This window comes from Phocoena sinus, chromosome 18, assembly GCF_008692025.1.
Source record: "Phocoena sinus isolate mPhoSin1 chromosome 18, mPhoSin1.pri, whole genome shotgun sequence".
Classification (NCBI taxonomy): Eukaryota; Metazoa; Chordata; class Mammalia; order Artiodactyla; family Phocoenidae; genus Phocoena; species Phocoena sinus.
In genome coordinates, this window is record NC_045780.1 from 77,526,717 (window position 1) to 77,542,730 (window position 16,014).

Genomic DNA, 16,014 nt, shown 5'->3' on the forward strand with positions numbered 1-16,014 from the left:
GTCTTGAGGGTGGGGCCCCCATGATGGGATTAGCGCCCTTGTAAGGAAAGAGTCACAAGAGCTCTCTCTCCCTCCAGTACGTGAGGACACATGCAGAAAGGTGGCCATCTACAAGCCAGGAGAGTGCCCTCACCAGAAACTGAGTCGGCTGGCACCTCAATCTAGCCTCCAGCCCCCAGGACTGAGAAATAAAGGTCTGCGGTATTTCATTACAGCTGCCAAGCTGGCTGAGACACCCCTTTCCCAACAGAGAGCCCCAAGCCTGACCTACTTGTTTTCCATTAAATTTCTAAGAAAACAAAACTGTTGTCTCACGGCTTCCCTGTCTTGGCATCTCTTAAGAACAAAGCCACACCCCACCCCCGGAAAAGAGGTTTCTTATTTAGCAACTGCCCGGGCGACCCACACAGAGGTCAGCAGAGACAGAGCTTTTAGTTTTGCTTCTATTATTGGAACTCGTGTCTTCAAGACAACTAGGCAGATGGGCCAACCTAAATACCTGGAATTTGTAGGATTCGATGCAGCTTTTAAAGATAGAGAGACGTGCCTTAAGCTCACAGCCATCACTCGAGCACCCCCAGCAAGGAGCCCATGGGAGCACAAATAAAGTCTAAATCGAAGTTCTTCTCAAAATCCTTTTTAATAATATGTGTGGCTCACAATGCTGCAACCGATATAAAAAACATTGATTCCTGATTTTGTATAAATTAACATTTATCGAGAATCATTACGATGCATCAGGGTACAAGTACCGAATGGTAGGACCAAAGATAAATCACAGTGAGCAGAAACGTTTGATAGTCACACAGGTGCCGAGACAGCCGAAAACCTTCTGTCAGAGGCCAGGTGTGAAGACGGGGCAGCCAGGGGACGGCGGTCTCCGGGAGCCCGGCTCTGCAGGGGGCTCCCCTGGACGGCTCGTCCACTCCCCACCTCCCAGGGCAGCGATGTACGTGGGGGACCAGTCACGGGGACCTTCGCTACTGGCTGGCATTTCCACCCGGTCTCCTCCTCCGAGTGCAGTTCTACAAAGTGACCCCCGATCTTCTCCTCTGACCGGCCGTGCACCCTGGGGGGCCGGGCCTGGGCACGTCAGGCGCAGCACCCAGATCTGGTCCGCGTGGGCGGCCTGGAGCTGGTGATGTCCACGGTCTGCGGCGGCCCCTGGGCCCTCTGCTGTAGGATCACAGGCACCACCATGTCGAACAGGGTTTCGAACAGCAGATCCACGTTGCGCCCGGTCTTGGCGCTGGTCTCGAAGCACATCTGCTCCGCGGCCGGCACTTCCTTTTCATCCAGCATCTTGTACTTGAGGATCTTTTTGTAAAAGGCCACCGCGTCCTCCGGCTGCACCTGCTTCGGCAGCCTGGGGGCTGCACAGCCGCCGCCGCCAGCCAGCCCAGGGCCCTGCCCTCCTTCCTGGCCGCCCTCCCCGGGCCCCTCCTCACTCAGGTCCACCTTGTTTCCCACGATGGCGAAGAGGCAGTCGGCGCTGGCCGTGTCCGTCAGGCCCAAGAACCTGTCCTCCAGCTCCAGCAGGCTCTGGGCATTGTTCACGTCGTAGGTGAGGATGACGGCAGCCGCCCCCCCGGCAGTACATGGAGCCCAGGCCATGGAACTGCTCGCGCCCTGGGGGCGAGGGGGGAGAAAGATACAGTTACCTCTCCTCTCTGGCAGTGCCCCCCGACCGTGCCGCCAGGGACCCCTGGGAGGGACCATGGAATCGTGACCCCAAACGTAGGTGTGGCTGGAGCTGAACGGGATGGAGACCCTGCTGTGCAGAAAGACAGGGTGATGGCCAGTCCCCACGGCCAGCAGGTCCTGCACAGCCCCGTCCACCCACCGCAGTGAACCCACGAGACGGAGGAAGACAGCCGGGCCCTGCTTTCCCCCTAATGGGCGGTGGTGTGGCTTTTGCTCCTATCTCTGCGTCTTACACGGGGACGTTTACCCGCGACGCTCCCGCCAAGGGTCCTGCTCCTCTCGATGACACACTCTGGACCACCTCCCAGCGTGGCAGTCATGCTGACGTGGCACCAGGCAAGTCTGCGTTCCCGGAGAGAGCAGAGCTCCCCGGGCCCAAGGCCCTGCCCCACCTCCAAGGCCACCTCCCCACCCGCAGGCTGCGGGCCTCCTGGAGAAGGACTCAGAAGTGAGTGTGTCGGAACAGAGAACACGCACAGTAAGGAAATGCCCTCTCTCTGAGGGAAGACAGACAGAGCAACTTCACTTTCAACCAAGCTGGGCACTGCTGTGCACGCCACACGGCGAAGCAGGTATGGACATCCCGCCACCGACGGCTGGCCCCACCCCTGAAGCCTGGGCCCCGGCCTGCCCAGAGTGGGGAAGTGACAGCGGACGCAGATGGCCCCAGGCCCCCCAGACCTCCTCCCACCTCTTCCTCCCTCCCTCTCCTGCCCATGGGCACCAATCAGGGCTGCACAGGCCCCAGGTGACAGCCCCTGTGCAGGGGCTGAGGCCTTCCTTGCCTTTTCAGTTTTAAGGGGAAATGGGTGTTTTCTAAGTCGGACAAGTCACAGCGAGAACACAGCATAAATCTCCCTTGGGCCAACCTCCTTCTCTCGTCCTTTGGGGAGAGGGTGGGCACTTCCCAGGGCTCTGCTGACTGTGACTTCCCAGGGGGCCCCTGGCCCCCTTCCAGGTCCCCCTTCTGTCCTGGCCTGTGCCTCGTCCCTCTGAGCCCCGACGCAGACGCTCAGCACAACCCCGAGTGGAGGTCTCGGTCACGCAGCTAACAGACACCTGTCTCCACCAGGGAGGACAGAACCTGTGGCTTTACTCGCCCCCCACCCCCCGGCCCCGCGCTCGGTGCCACTAAATGCGCTGAGTAAGTGAAGCCACAAATCATCCCCTCCATTTGTTTTTGTTTTTTTTAAAAAGGACAACACAGTTTTTCTCTCATGTAAGATTTCTTGGTTTGTTTCGTAACAATTCGTTCTCATTTGCTAGGTGGCAGAGCCTCAATCGTGTCAGAGGCTGAATTTACACCCTGCACCCGTCTCAACTCCCACCTTTCCTCTGAACTGCAGACCCAGGGGAAGACACTGGGGGAGGGGAAGAGGGTAAGGAGAGGGGGAAGGGAGAGGGAGGGGGACAGAGGGAGGGAGGGAAAACCTTGATGGGTTAAACCCCCAAAGAACTGAAATTTCGTCACACTTGAATACCTTTATTCCTTCATATGAAACCATCAGAAGCCCTGTACGTAAAAGGCCCAGATCACAGTAAGCAGCAAGGCCAGTGCCCCTCACCTTGGGGTCTCCGGAGGCCAAGTGTGACCACGTTTGTTCCCAGGTTTTCCTCAATGGCCCCCTTGGTTTCCCTTCTTCCTCATTCACGACGGGAAGACGGTTCACTGACTCCATGGAGGGAAGTTCATAAATGCAAAACGGGGCCCCTCCTGAAGCCGTCCCAGGCCCCGGGATCAATCACACCTCCTACAGCTGCCGTCTGAGTTCACACCCTCCATGGGCGGAGGGAAAACCCCCTGGACCTGGATGTGTAACAGAGAAGAGCAAACCTGACTCCATACTGGATCTGTTCCTTTGGCACTAACCCTGGGCTCTGTTGCGTGCTGAGTCATGCTGGCTCTGCCCCTTCGTAAAAGAATGTTGCCTAGAGCCTGAAATATGCAGGAGAGCCCATTCTCCAGGCTCTGACCTTTAAAGGTATAACTCTTTTCCATTCATATAGAGATAAAGTTGCAGAACAGAAAAATAACAACTGTCTTGTTGGAGATTTATAGGAACGTTGTGCCCTGACCTGTGGACAGCTGCGAGAACCAAGGATACAGGCACCAAGGACGGGCAACAACCAGCCACACCCCCTGCCGTTTCAGTAGAAAAGAAGCCTGGATTCTGTTAATAATTGGGAAAGGTGGGTCTTTGGGACTGCCAGTGCACCGTCTTCTCGGTCTGCTGGAATTGCGAATAAAGTGGCTTTTCTTTGCCCCAAAAACTTGTCTCTCAATTTACTGGCATGGTGTGCAGTGAGCGGTATGAAGTTGGACTCCATAACAGGCAGGCCTCCCTGGGAGGGCCCCCACCCCACCCTGCTCCACGGAGGAGCCCAGGATTGACGTCACCTGAAGCACACTTGCCCACACTCACTGGTCCTTGCAGACCTAATCAATCACCCTTGACATGCCTCTCCCTAACTGGAATCCGGACTCCTGAAGAACCAGGCCCGGAGTTTGCTTTCATTCCTCTGTGGGGTGCATGCGGGGCAGCAGCCCCCAGACAATCATTGCGCCTTGAGCCTCTGTGCTCCACGCCACCCACCCTCCAAAGCACCCCAGCCTCTCGGTGCCCGCGGGACCACATTTCCTCCCTGAAGGACGAGGCAGGTGGGGCAGGGGGGTGGGCAGGCAAAGCACCAGGGAGGACAGGGTCAGGGTGGGATCGTCTGCCCCTGTCCCGGAAGCAGATGCGAAGACCCCCGTGTCAATGACGGCAGCGGACTGAAAGTTGCCTAGTTCTTACGTGCTTGCACGATGCGACCATCTGAGTCCACACTCCCCAGGTAACACCAACACGCCATCCCTGACATCCTGCACCTGACCGGCCCCCCACCCCGCCCAGGGCTCCTTCTCCATCAGGCAAAGCACCAAATCCCCAGCTCATCCCAGCAGCAGCCCCCAGCCAAGCTGCCTCAAGATTCCCCCCAGACTGCCTCTGATGAAAGGCTGTTCCTCTGCTGTAGTCTCTAGTTTGGGCTACAGAGTCCCCCGTTGACTACAGTGGGGACAGAGCCCAGGAGTCCATGACCTTGAACGGGGAAAGGTGTATTCTCTGTTCTCACCATCCTCTAACTGAAAGTTAGCATTTCCTTCCATAGACACATTGCAACAAACCAGAAATGGCTATAGGAAGCAAACCCTGTGCTGTGTCGCCGACAGAAATAACAGAGGCTTTCAATCCACACTGCAGTTGTGTATGTTTATCGTCAGCTCAAAATCTCAACGGCTATTAGACCTGCCAGTAAAGAAAACCTGGTATCCTGGGAAAACTTGGTGTTTTACTGCATGCGTTTAAATACAGTATTCAGAAAAAGGGTCCCAGGCTGGTGCCACTCGGATACAAGGGGATCCATGGCACAAAAGAAATGAAGAACCCCTGGTCCAGGGGTCTTCGCAGCTCGGACTGAAGGCATGACACCTCCACACAGCTACTTATATAAAATATAGTGATCTTTGCCATTAAACCAGGTTTCAGCCAAACGGCCAAGAAATACAGAGGAGCTCCACCCCAGTCATCCTGAAACGGCGACATGCTGGCCTCAGCCAGTAGCCGATGTGCCAGCCCTGGAGAGAGCGGCCTGCAGAGAAGGAAGCCGCATCCAGAAGAAGGGCCGCACGGGCTACATCTGACAGTTGTCATCTCCCTCGCTCGGAGCAGAACCCCAAGCCAGGGACCTGCTTCTCCGGCGAGGCCCAAAGTGTCCCCCAAGTGATCGGACGAGGAGGCAAACTGGAGAGGGTGACGCCCCAGCCAGGACCAGCAGGAGTTGGCGGTGCGCGTCCTGTGATCCCGCAGTGATCCCGAGGATTGGAGCCACTTCCTGGAAAGCAAGTTTACAGCCCTGGGCTCCTGCCGCGGTCTGCTGGGAAGGGCAGCCTGCCTACCCTCGGGGTGCTCCGGAACTTGGCACCCGAAGAGCCACATTCCGTCCTTCTGCATACCAACAGCAGGTCAGCCCTCTGACTAATAATTTAATTATGAAAGTCTCATGTCAAATTACACTGTGAGCTTACGGCAGAAACTAAACAGCATTCTCCCGTCCCTTCGCGGACCCCCATGGGAGATGAAGATCAACGCGTCTTCCAAAACTGGCAATAGGAAACTTCAGCCAAGAAGCAAAGAAAGAAAAGAAATGCTTCCCCATCATTACCACTGAGCCGGGACTCTTCCTTTCACACAGGCTCATCTCATAGACAGCAAGCCTGGCAGCAAGAGGTTTTTCCAACAGCTAAAAATGCCGTCAGCTCCCACCCGCCAGATTTCACAGGAGGGTGACAGAGTGGCGTGCCGGCCATCCTGGGAGAATCGCTTCCAGCTCTGTTACATAGTTCTCTGAGGACAGCCTGTTAATGCCTAGGCCCAAAATAGTTTTCCTTTCCAGATAAAAATGTCTGGTTTGCCTTTAAAAAAAACCAAAAAAGTAAATAATAATAATACCAAAAGAGAAAGCAGAATAACTAAAGGAAGTAGGAACTAAAGCATCCCAAAGCCAGCCTGAAAAGAGGTGGACAAGAGCTGCTGATCAAATCCCACGGTCTGTCAGCTACCCATCAACCAGCGCAAACAAATCAAATGCCGTTACCCCAGCTAAAGAATTTACAATTATGCAGTTTTCATGCTTGAAATATATATATATATATATATATATATATATATATATATATATATATATATACACCACATTTACTTATTTTATTTTGGCTGCATTGGGTCTTCACTGCTGTGCACGGGCTTTCTCTAGTTGCGGCGAGCGGGGGCTACTCTTCGTTGTGATGCGCGGGCTTCTCATTGTGGTGGCTCCTCTTGTTGCGGAGCACAGCCTCTAGGCATGCGGGCTACAGCAGTTGTGGCGCACGGGCTCAGTAGTTGTGGCTCGCGGGCTCTAGAGCGCAGACTCAGTAGTTGTGGTGCACGGGCTCGTGGGATCTTCCCGGACCAGGGTTCGAACCCATGTCCCCTGCATTGGCAGGCGGATTCTTAACCACTGCGCCACCAGGGAAGCCCCCCGTGCTTGAAATTCTTAAATATCATTCTGGAAGTAATCTGGAGCTTTAAGGCTGCTTTCAAAGGAGCGTAGCGCCCATAATCAGACAGGCTAGTCCGACAGGGAACAAAGGTTCTGAATTTAGTCCTAACTGCGTTTAAGTGGGAGCCTGGTATTTCTGGCATCACAGAGGCGGTGAAGACTAAGTGGGGAGGTGGTGAGATAAGGCTGCTTGCGGTTGGCTCTGGGCGTATTGGAACCCAAGGCTGCTGAGTAAGTTTTCCAGTAGTATGTGAATGTGCGCTGAGCCGGAAGCCAGGCCCCTGGTGCTAGCCCACTGTAATGTCAGCTCCTGGACCCCTCAGAGCGATGACTTCCTCATCGGTGATGGGCTTGAACTGGGATGCTCACAGGTTCCCTTCCCACGTGCTCAAATCGGGTATTTCTCTCTCTCTCTCTCTCTCTCTCTCCCCTTCTTTCCCCAACCCAGGTCCCTAAGCACCAATTCCAAAGCTGAAGCTCTAGAAATTTTGGCAGTCTCCTTTGCTTCATGGTCCAATTCTGGGGATGCCAGGGCACCGGGCTAACCCTGCACCAGCCCTGAGGCGGCAATAAGAAAAATCACAGGTTGTTTCCAGTTTAACCAGCACAGCTGAGGGTCAGGCTGCCAGGCTTGGCGTACGTGGCCCCTGCCGTACAGCCTGCCATGGCGTTGGAGACAGGGGTCGGAGAGAGGGGCCCAGCCTCCTTCACCTCCAGGAAGCGGCCTGGGCTCCCTGGCCATGGGCGGACCGCAGGGCTGCAGGACGGGTGGACGCGGGACTGCCCAGGAGCTCTGGCCTGTCTGTGACGCAAATCAAGGAGCGACTGTCTCACTTAGGTGTATCCTCGTTGTTGCATATTACAGAATTTCATTCTATTTTTCAAGCTGAATAATATTCCATTGTATGCATACACCACATTTTCTTATCTATTCATCTGTCAAAGGACATGTAAGTTGCCTCCATTCGTGGCCACTGTAAATAAAGCTGCAAGGAACTTGGAGGTGCTGACAAGCCAGTCGCAGGACAAATACTGCACGACTCCACTTCTAGGAAGCATTTGAAATAGTCAGATTCATAGAAGCGAACAGCAGAATGGTGGTTGCCAGGGTCTGTGGGGAGGGGAAATGGGGAGTCACTTAGCCACAGGCATAAAGTTTCACCAACACGATGCAAAACTTATGGAGATGAGCTCTGCAAACACAACCCGGTAGCTGAGGTCAGCCACAGTGTAACGTGCTCTTAACAACATGTAAGAGGGTAGCTTAAGTGTTCTTACCACAATAAAATAAAATTAACAAACAAGAAATGACATGTTAAGCTTGGTGTCGCCAACACAGTTCAGAGGTGGACGTGAGTTATCCTGGTGGTTAAGGAGAAACACAGAATCTGTTAACAATGCCACCAGCATCCGATCAGACACATCCTAGAACGAACTGCCGATATGCAACAAAACTGGCTGGATGTGGATGGGTGAGTCCAGAGCAGCTGGAGAGGGAGGCCAGCTGGCCACAGTGGACGGGGTCCCGGAGGAGGACCTAACAGGTTTGCCGGAGCCCCAAGTCAGGTCTTCAGAATCACAGATCAAGAAATGCACTGTCCATTCCCCCAGAGAGCTGATTCCATTCTCTACATGTGGAGTGGGGACCCAGGATACCAATGGGGTGGTCTCCTACAGGGGAGGAGAGATTAATCTCCATCATCCCTTCCCGGCCCAGGTACAGGAAAAACTGGACTCCTGACCGGAAGAAAGCTGGCTCGGCGTGAAAACAGTCAACAAGTCCTCGGCGTTCAGCAAACTCACGCGGTCTCCCCAGTAACCACACTAAGAGGGCCTTCCCCTGCCCACATTTCACAGAGGGAGAAGCCAAGGCACAGAAAGCACGGGATGTGGCCCACAGAAGCAGGAAGGTGGAGCCCAGAGCCAGGACACGGTCCCGGAGACCAGGCCGTCTGAGGTCTAACCGCCTACAAAGAGCCCGACTCCCAGACAGACTGTCTGCATTAACCCTCACCGTGCGCCCTGGGGGCAGGTCCTTAGCTCCCTGGGCTTCTGTTTCCCATCACCAAAATGTGGACAGTACCCACCCAAAGGGGCTTGTGAAAACGGAATTAATTTGTTCAATGGGCTGGAACTGTGCCTGGCTCGTGTGAAGCCCTCCGTGAGTGCTGGTTAATTAAACCGTGACTCAGATTCCTCCCAAACTTCAGGGTCAGCTCCACCATCCCAGGACCGCCCCCGTCTGAGCTCTTCATCAGCACATTTACTGTCCCCTGGGGCCCGCTGGTCACCTTTGCTGTTGACCGATCTCCTACATCTTCCGTATTTGTATGAGGCTTGCTTTCCGAGGACGACCTTCTCCCCATTTCTCGGGCACCCTCTGTCATGTGGCTGCCACCCACTGTGTAACTGGAACTGAAAACCAGCCCAGGGCAGGAGGACAGAGGTCAGTGGCCACAATCCCCCGAACCTGCTGCTAGACAATGAAGATCAAATGTCTGACTGCATTCTCCTCGATGCTCCAGCGTCCTCTGGCCAGACGACGACCAGCATTTCACCCCGAGCGTCGCGTCCTTTTGGCTTAAATAGTTTTAAATAACCCAATGGGTGGTACGGCCACCAGAAACCATGTTACAACACTGGCTGCACATTTTAAACAGGGGAGGGGGCAGCTTTTAAAAAATAGTGACGCTCGGACCCCCTACCCCAGAGCACAGGAGCTAGGATCCGGCAGGGCAGGGGTGTGGGTATCCTATCCCTTTAAAAGTACCCCCGGAGAATGTGATGGGCAGCCGCTGAGCAGAAGTGGGAGGTAAGAGGCAGTCATTCAGGGTGAGAATCAGAACGATCCTTATTCCTTATTCCTCGTCAAGCAGACAGAACAGAACCGGGAGCGGATCCTTATTTCCGGGTAGAGTGAGGTCTACCAGGAAGTCTAAGTGCAGACAGTGAAAGAAAGAGGAACTTTAAAAACGCCCACAGAAATATCGATGTGGCAACATGGAGATAGAAAAACCCGGATCCACAGAACCAGAGAGGGGAGCAATTAAAACTCCAGGGCGACCTCAGAGATGGGCCCCAGCACAGCCCAGAGAAGCTCAGCCCAGAATGAGCAGTGACGCCCTTCCGAGAGATGCTTAAAACATGAAACAAAATCCTTTTCTAAAGCTTCCAAGTTCCACCCGCAGCATTATAAGTAATACTACCTGAAGGATGACTTTAGTTCCATTGTGTTCAGTGTGACGCGATTTGACTACGGGTTACAGTCACAGGGAAGATCTGGAACGTTCCCTCTGCGTGTATGTGTCTCTACACTGACGGTGAACCTGGTGAGAGAACAGCCGTGGAAACAGCTGCCCCCCAGGAACGTTCGCGAAGAACAGATGCTTAGAGCTCTTTTCATGCAGTCAGAAGGTGGGTCCACGTGTCTTCCCAGGGTGATAAAAGGGGTCGGCTGTGTGGAGCCACCGCTGGGCACAGCTGCCTCCACCTGTGTGTGCAAACTGAGGGGCAACAGGGCGCGGACACTTCATCTGAGAACCCACCCTCCACGCAGAGGCTCCGGGAAATGAGGGGGTGATCCACCACCGACCGTCGTGCCGTGCGTGATGCTTAATTTTACGTGTCAGCGTGGCCAGGCCGTGGTGCCCAGCTCTGTGGTCCGATGCAAGTCTAGATGTTGCCAGGAAGGTATTTTGTTTTTTAAGTGTGATTAACATCGGCAATCACTGACTTCGCAAAGCAGATCACCCGCCATAACGTCGGTGGGCCTCGTCCAACCAGTTGAAGGGCTCTAAGAGCAAAGACTGAGACTTCCTGGAGAAGGAGGAACAACGTCCACATGGAGGGACCTCGTCGAGCAGACAGAACAGAACCGGGAGCTATTCTGGCTCCTAGAGCGAGTGCACTGCATGTGCTCAACTTTCCCAAGAGCTAACCCATCTACAGCGCTCACTACATCCGAGCCCTTTACACGCATGGCCGTTGACTCCCTCCCATCCCCTGGTGGGGACTGTGGCCTCATTTCCACCCCCAGGCCTGAAGCAAACGCTGACAGAGCAGCACAAAGGCCAGGGGCACACAGGCAGCGAATGGCAGAGGCGGGTCCTGAACCCCGGCCACCGGGTCCAGGGTCCAGGGTCCAGGTCCTGAGTGCAAGGCTGCACTGTGATCAAGTCCTACTCAGAGAAGGGTTAGCGGGACAAAACTGGGCTCGAAAAAGAATGGCAGTATTTCGAAGTCTAGAAGAAGTAACAATGGGATGCTTTCTGCAATAGCTCTCTCATCAGAAATTGAGCAAATCCCAAAAGGCAAGATAAGCACCAATGGTGGAAAGCAGGAGTCCTCCGGTAGAAGCACGTCCCACAGGGTGTGGACACCCTGCAGGGATTCTCCTCAGATGGTGACAGTAACTCCGAGACAGGGCTGGAGGCTGCCCGGCACCTTCCCATCTACACGGGCTTAAAGCTTGGCCTCAGCGACCGGGCGGAATCACCCAGGGAGCAGACCCTTCCCACTGCCCTGCCTGAGGGTCACCTACAGGAACCTCACGAAAATTCCACGCAGGCAGAGACTGATGCAACAGCCACCAGCTGGAGATGAAAGTCGGGAAGTTGAAAAGGAAAAAAATCCTACCCCACCATATTACTGGGGTATCTTTTCTGCCAGAAGGAAGACCTAAAACCTCAACACAGATTAATGAATGACACCGTCAAAGGCGGTGATTAGATAACACTTTAAACTATTCTTTTAAATCCAATAATCCAACTTAGTTGCTTGCATTTATAGGTCCTTTAATTTTGTTCTTAATCGTCTGTGACCATTAAAAGGCATTCTAAGCATAGCCATGCTTCATGACACAAAGACCAATGATTCTTCTTTGAGTCTAGGAAGCCCACGGGCTCACACGAGTAACGAAATGAAAAACAGCTTTTCCATTTCATCTGACTAGCAGATCAGTCTGCAACTATTTAACGAGGGTCATCCTGACCCACGCCTGTAAAATGAGACTTTCTTCCTTCTATACGTAAAGGAACCCAAACCCCAAATGATTTCCAACTAAAGAAATGGCAACATATGGGGAAGAGGAAAAGTGTTTCAGAAAAACGGATTCATTTTCGCATTTCAATACATATACAATGACATTTACCCAAATCAGCATACGTGTCACCTCTGTTGTTTCTGTTTCTCAATTTGAAGGCTGAACAAAAACCAAGCATAGACCATATGCCGTACGAACCACCCAAATACTTACCTGCACATAAGTTAATCCCTTGCCTGTGACTCACTGACGGGCTTTATGAAATAATTCTCAAGGTCATATAATTATAACTGGAATTTAATTCTCAAATTGCTTTACTTTTTTCAGACATGGATTTACTAAAACTAATAACAAGACCAAATAATTCAAATAAAGGGACCTTCTTTAACACTCTAGTATTAAGAAAAAAGGCAAATCCAAAGAAAATACACTTATGTAACAGATTTAACTTTACAAAACAAAAACTCTCACGTACCAGGATATTAAATCCAATATCCTTTACCTTCAACAGACACTCTGCTGTCCTGTGAGAATTACTTTTTAAAATGAGATTATCAGGGGCTTCCCTGGTGGCGCAGTGGTTGAGAATCTGCCTGCTAATGCAGAGGACACGGGTTCGAGCCCTGATCTGGGAGGATCCCACATGCCGCGGAGCAACTAGGCCCGTGAGCCACAGCTACTGAGCCTGCGCGTCTGGAGCCTGTGCTCCGCAACAAGAGAGGCCGCGACAGTGAGAGGCCCGCGCACCGCGATGAAGAGCGCCCCCCGCTCGCCGCAACTGGAGAAAGCCCTCGCACAGAAACGAAGACCCAACACAGCCAAAAATAAATAAATAAACAAATGTGGGGTTAAAAAAAAAAGAGAGATTATCAAAGAAAAAGTCAATAATTTGCGAAATTCTCTACTTATGAAAGCAGGAAACTAAAATCATTTCAGATCTTTTGCGGCAAGTTTTAACTTGTTTCAAAGACAAGACTGAACTGCAAATACCATGTTAAGAAGACTCTTTAACTCTATAAAGGGTTTTCTCAAGATACTAAGTTATCTAGAATGGCTTCTTATCTGGAGTACCCCACTCAGTCAATACCCCAGTTATTTCTAACAGAATGTTTTTGTCTTCTTCTCCATAATATAAAGTCTTCTGAGAAATACACAGCAGAGAACAAATGTTTTCCTGTTCCAATCACCTCCCTTATCCGAGGTTTCACTTTCCGAGGTTTCACTTTCCAAGGTTTCCGATGACACTTGGTTAACCACCGTCCAAAAATATTAAATGGAGAATTTCTGAAGTAAGCAATCTTGAATTGTGTGCTGTTTCACCACAGGGTGTTGTTATAACTGTTCTACTTTACTTCTAGTTATTGTCGTTCATCTCTTACTGTGCCTAATTTATAAGTTAAACTTTATCATACGTATGTACGTATAAGAAAAATATAACACGTATAGGGCTTGGTACCACCCGCAGTTTCAGGCATCCACTGGGGGTCTCGGAACGCGTCCCCCAAGGATAAGCGGGGAGCGCTGTAATTCTAACCCAAGGGAAGTATATGAAACCTTTTCTGAACAGTCCTACGGAAACAAAGGATTTTACGTATGTTTACAATGTCTAGTTACCTCTTGCTTAACAGATTGGGTGTGTTCTAATAAAATTCCCTAGAAAGTACATTTTCCACAGACACACACTGTAAAAGCAGAAACACCCTCTGGGGATGACTGGGTACCTAGACATGACTGTATCAATTTAACAGTGCAAAAACCCTTTCAAATCAATCATATCAAAGTATTCGGGCTTCCCTGGTGGCGCAGTGGTTGAGAGTCCGCCTGCCGATGCAGGGGACGCGGGTTCGTGCCCCGGTCCGGGAAGATCCCACATGCCGCGAAGCGGCTAGGCCCGTGAGCCATGGCCGCTGAGCCTGCGCGTCCGGAGCCTGTGCTCCGCAACGGGAGAGGCCACAGCAGTGAGAGGCCCGCGTACCTCAAAAAAAAGAGGCCCGCGTACCGCAAAAAAAAAAAAAAAAAAAAAAAAAAACAAAGTATTCTGTTTGAACTTAGTTTACCATATTTAAATATAATGATATTATGCTATACATAAAAGTAAACGTTTTAAATAATTCCCGAGAATAGACAAACTCACAGAGATAGAAAGCAAAAAAGGGGTTACCAGGGGCTGGAGGGAGGGGGATGGGTTTTCTGTTTAACGGGGTTGGAGCTTCAGTTGTAAGATGAAAACGTTCTGGAGATGATGGTGGTGATAGTTGACCATGCTTAACACCAGCAAGCTGTACACTTAAAAATGAGTAAAACGCTGTGTTCTGTGTATTTTACCACAAAAAAATCCCCTATGGTTAAAAATAGACAGACGATAGAGAGGTAGAAGGAAGATGATGGACAGATGAGTGACAGGTAGAAAGATGATGGACAGATGGTAGAACTGCATGTAAAGATAGTGCCAGCGAGCACCAGTGGCCTGACCCTCGCCCTTCTGGAAACTCACGGCTCATCTGCCCGCGGCTGCCCAGGCTCATGACCTGGACCTTGAATCACCTAGCGATGTGGTTAAAATGCAGGTTCTCATCGGGAAGGTCTGGGCGGGGCCTGGATTCTGCGGCTGCCGCCCTGGGGCTCCCACGAGGAGCAGCGGCAGGGGGACGGTGACCATGGAGCAGTCCCGGGAGGCTCTCATCACCCCAAGACGCGTGCAGCAGTAACACGGCCAACCCTGCAGCCCAGCCCTGCGTGTGCCGCGTCTGCACGTCCCCCTCTGCCGCCCCCTCCCTGGTCCTCGGCGCCCGGGGAACAGCTACAGACAGAGCAGCTGCTCAACCGGGGAAGCTGAAAGGCGACACTGCCAGGGCCCGCGGTCACACAGTAACTAACCAGAGTTAATCAGACTGGAAATCACTTAGGTTCGGAATGTGCTTTTGCAATTGCTACAGAAAAGGGGCCCGGCTAAGTGAACAGTAGGTCAACAGGCTTTGAAAAGTGGGAGCAACGTATCCTCACGCAGCCCAGGGATTGTTTAAAACAAGCCACACACGGCACCGTGATGTGAGGCTACACCACTCACAGCCACCCCGGAAGCAAGAGCCTCACAGGAGGGCTCCCGTCACGACAGAAACTCAGAAAGTGTGAAAAACGTCCTCCATTCACGCGGACTTGTCCTTTTCCGGGACAAGCGGCCAGGCAGAAAGGAAGAACTGCTGTCCCCTGGCTCCCTGGGACGGCATCCTCACCAGTTTCCTTCAATCAGCTGAATCCCGTTCCTCTAACCGAGTCAGTTCGTGCTCCATTCAGGTCGGCACAGAGCCCACCCTGGCTGCAGTGTCACTCCGAGCGCCACGCAGAGTGTCAAGCTAGATGGGTGTGCATGCACACGCACACACAGACATGTACAGCACACGCATGCACGTGTATACCTACATGCACACACGCACACGTACAACACATGCAGACACACACACGTATACCTACGTGCACACACATGCACAACATATACCTACACGCACACACACAGACATGTACAACACACACATGCACGTGTATACCTACATGCACACACGCACACGTACAACACATGCAGACACACACGTATGCCTACGTGAACACACATGCACAACATATACCTACACGCACGCACACACAGACGTGTACAACACACGCATGCACGTGTATACCTACGTGCACACACGCACACGTACAACACATGCAGACACACACACGTATACCTACGTGCACACACATGCACAACATATACCTACACGCACACACACAGACATGTACAGCACACGCATGCACGTGTATACCTACATGCACACACGCACACGTACAACACATGCAGACACACACGTATGCCTACGTGAACACACATGCACAACATATACCTACACGCACGCACACACAGACGTGTACAACACACGCATGCACGTGTATACCTACATGCACACACGCACACGTACAACACATGCAGACACACACACGTATACCTACGTGCACACACATGCACAACATATACCTACACGCACACACACAGACATGTACAGCACACGCATGCACGTGTATACCTACATGCACACACGCACACGTACAACACATGCAGACACACACGTATACCTACGTGCACACACATGCACAACATATACCTACACGCACACACAGAGACATGTACAACACACACATGCACGTGTATACCT

At 52.2% G+C, this 16,014-nt stretch overlaps 1 protein-coding gene across 1 annotated transcript in view; it reads right to left on the reverse strand.

Moving 5' to 3' along the window:
* Window positions 1–621: 621 nt before the first annotated feature.
* The window catches only part of RAB20 (RAB20, member RAS oncogene family), a 31,410-nt gene continuing 16,017 nt past the window's right edge, over window positions 622–16,014 (reverse strand). Inside the window, 2 exon segments of the mRNA XM_032611472.1 lie at window positions 622–1,587; window positions 1,589–1,629. Coding sequence (XP_032467363.1) covers window positions 1,093–1,587; window positions 1,589–1,629 — 536 coding nt within the window. The 3' untranslated portion in view covers window positions 622–1,092.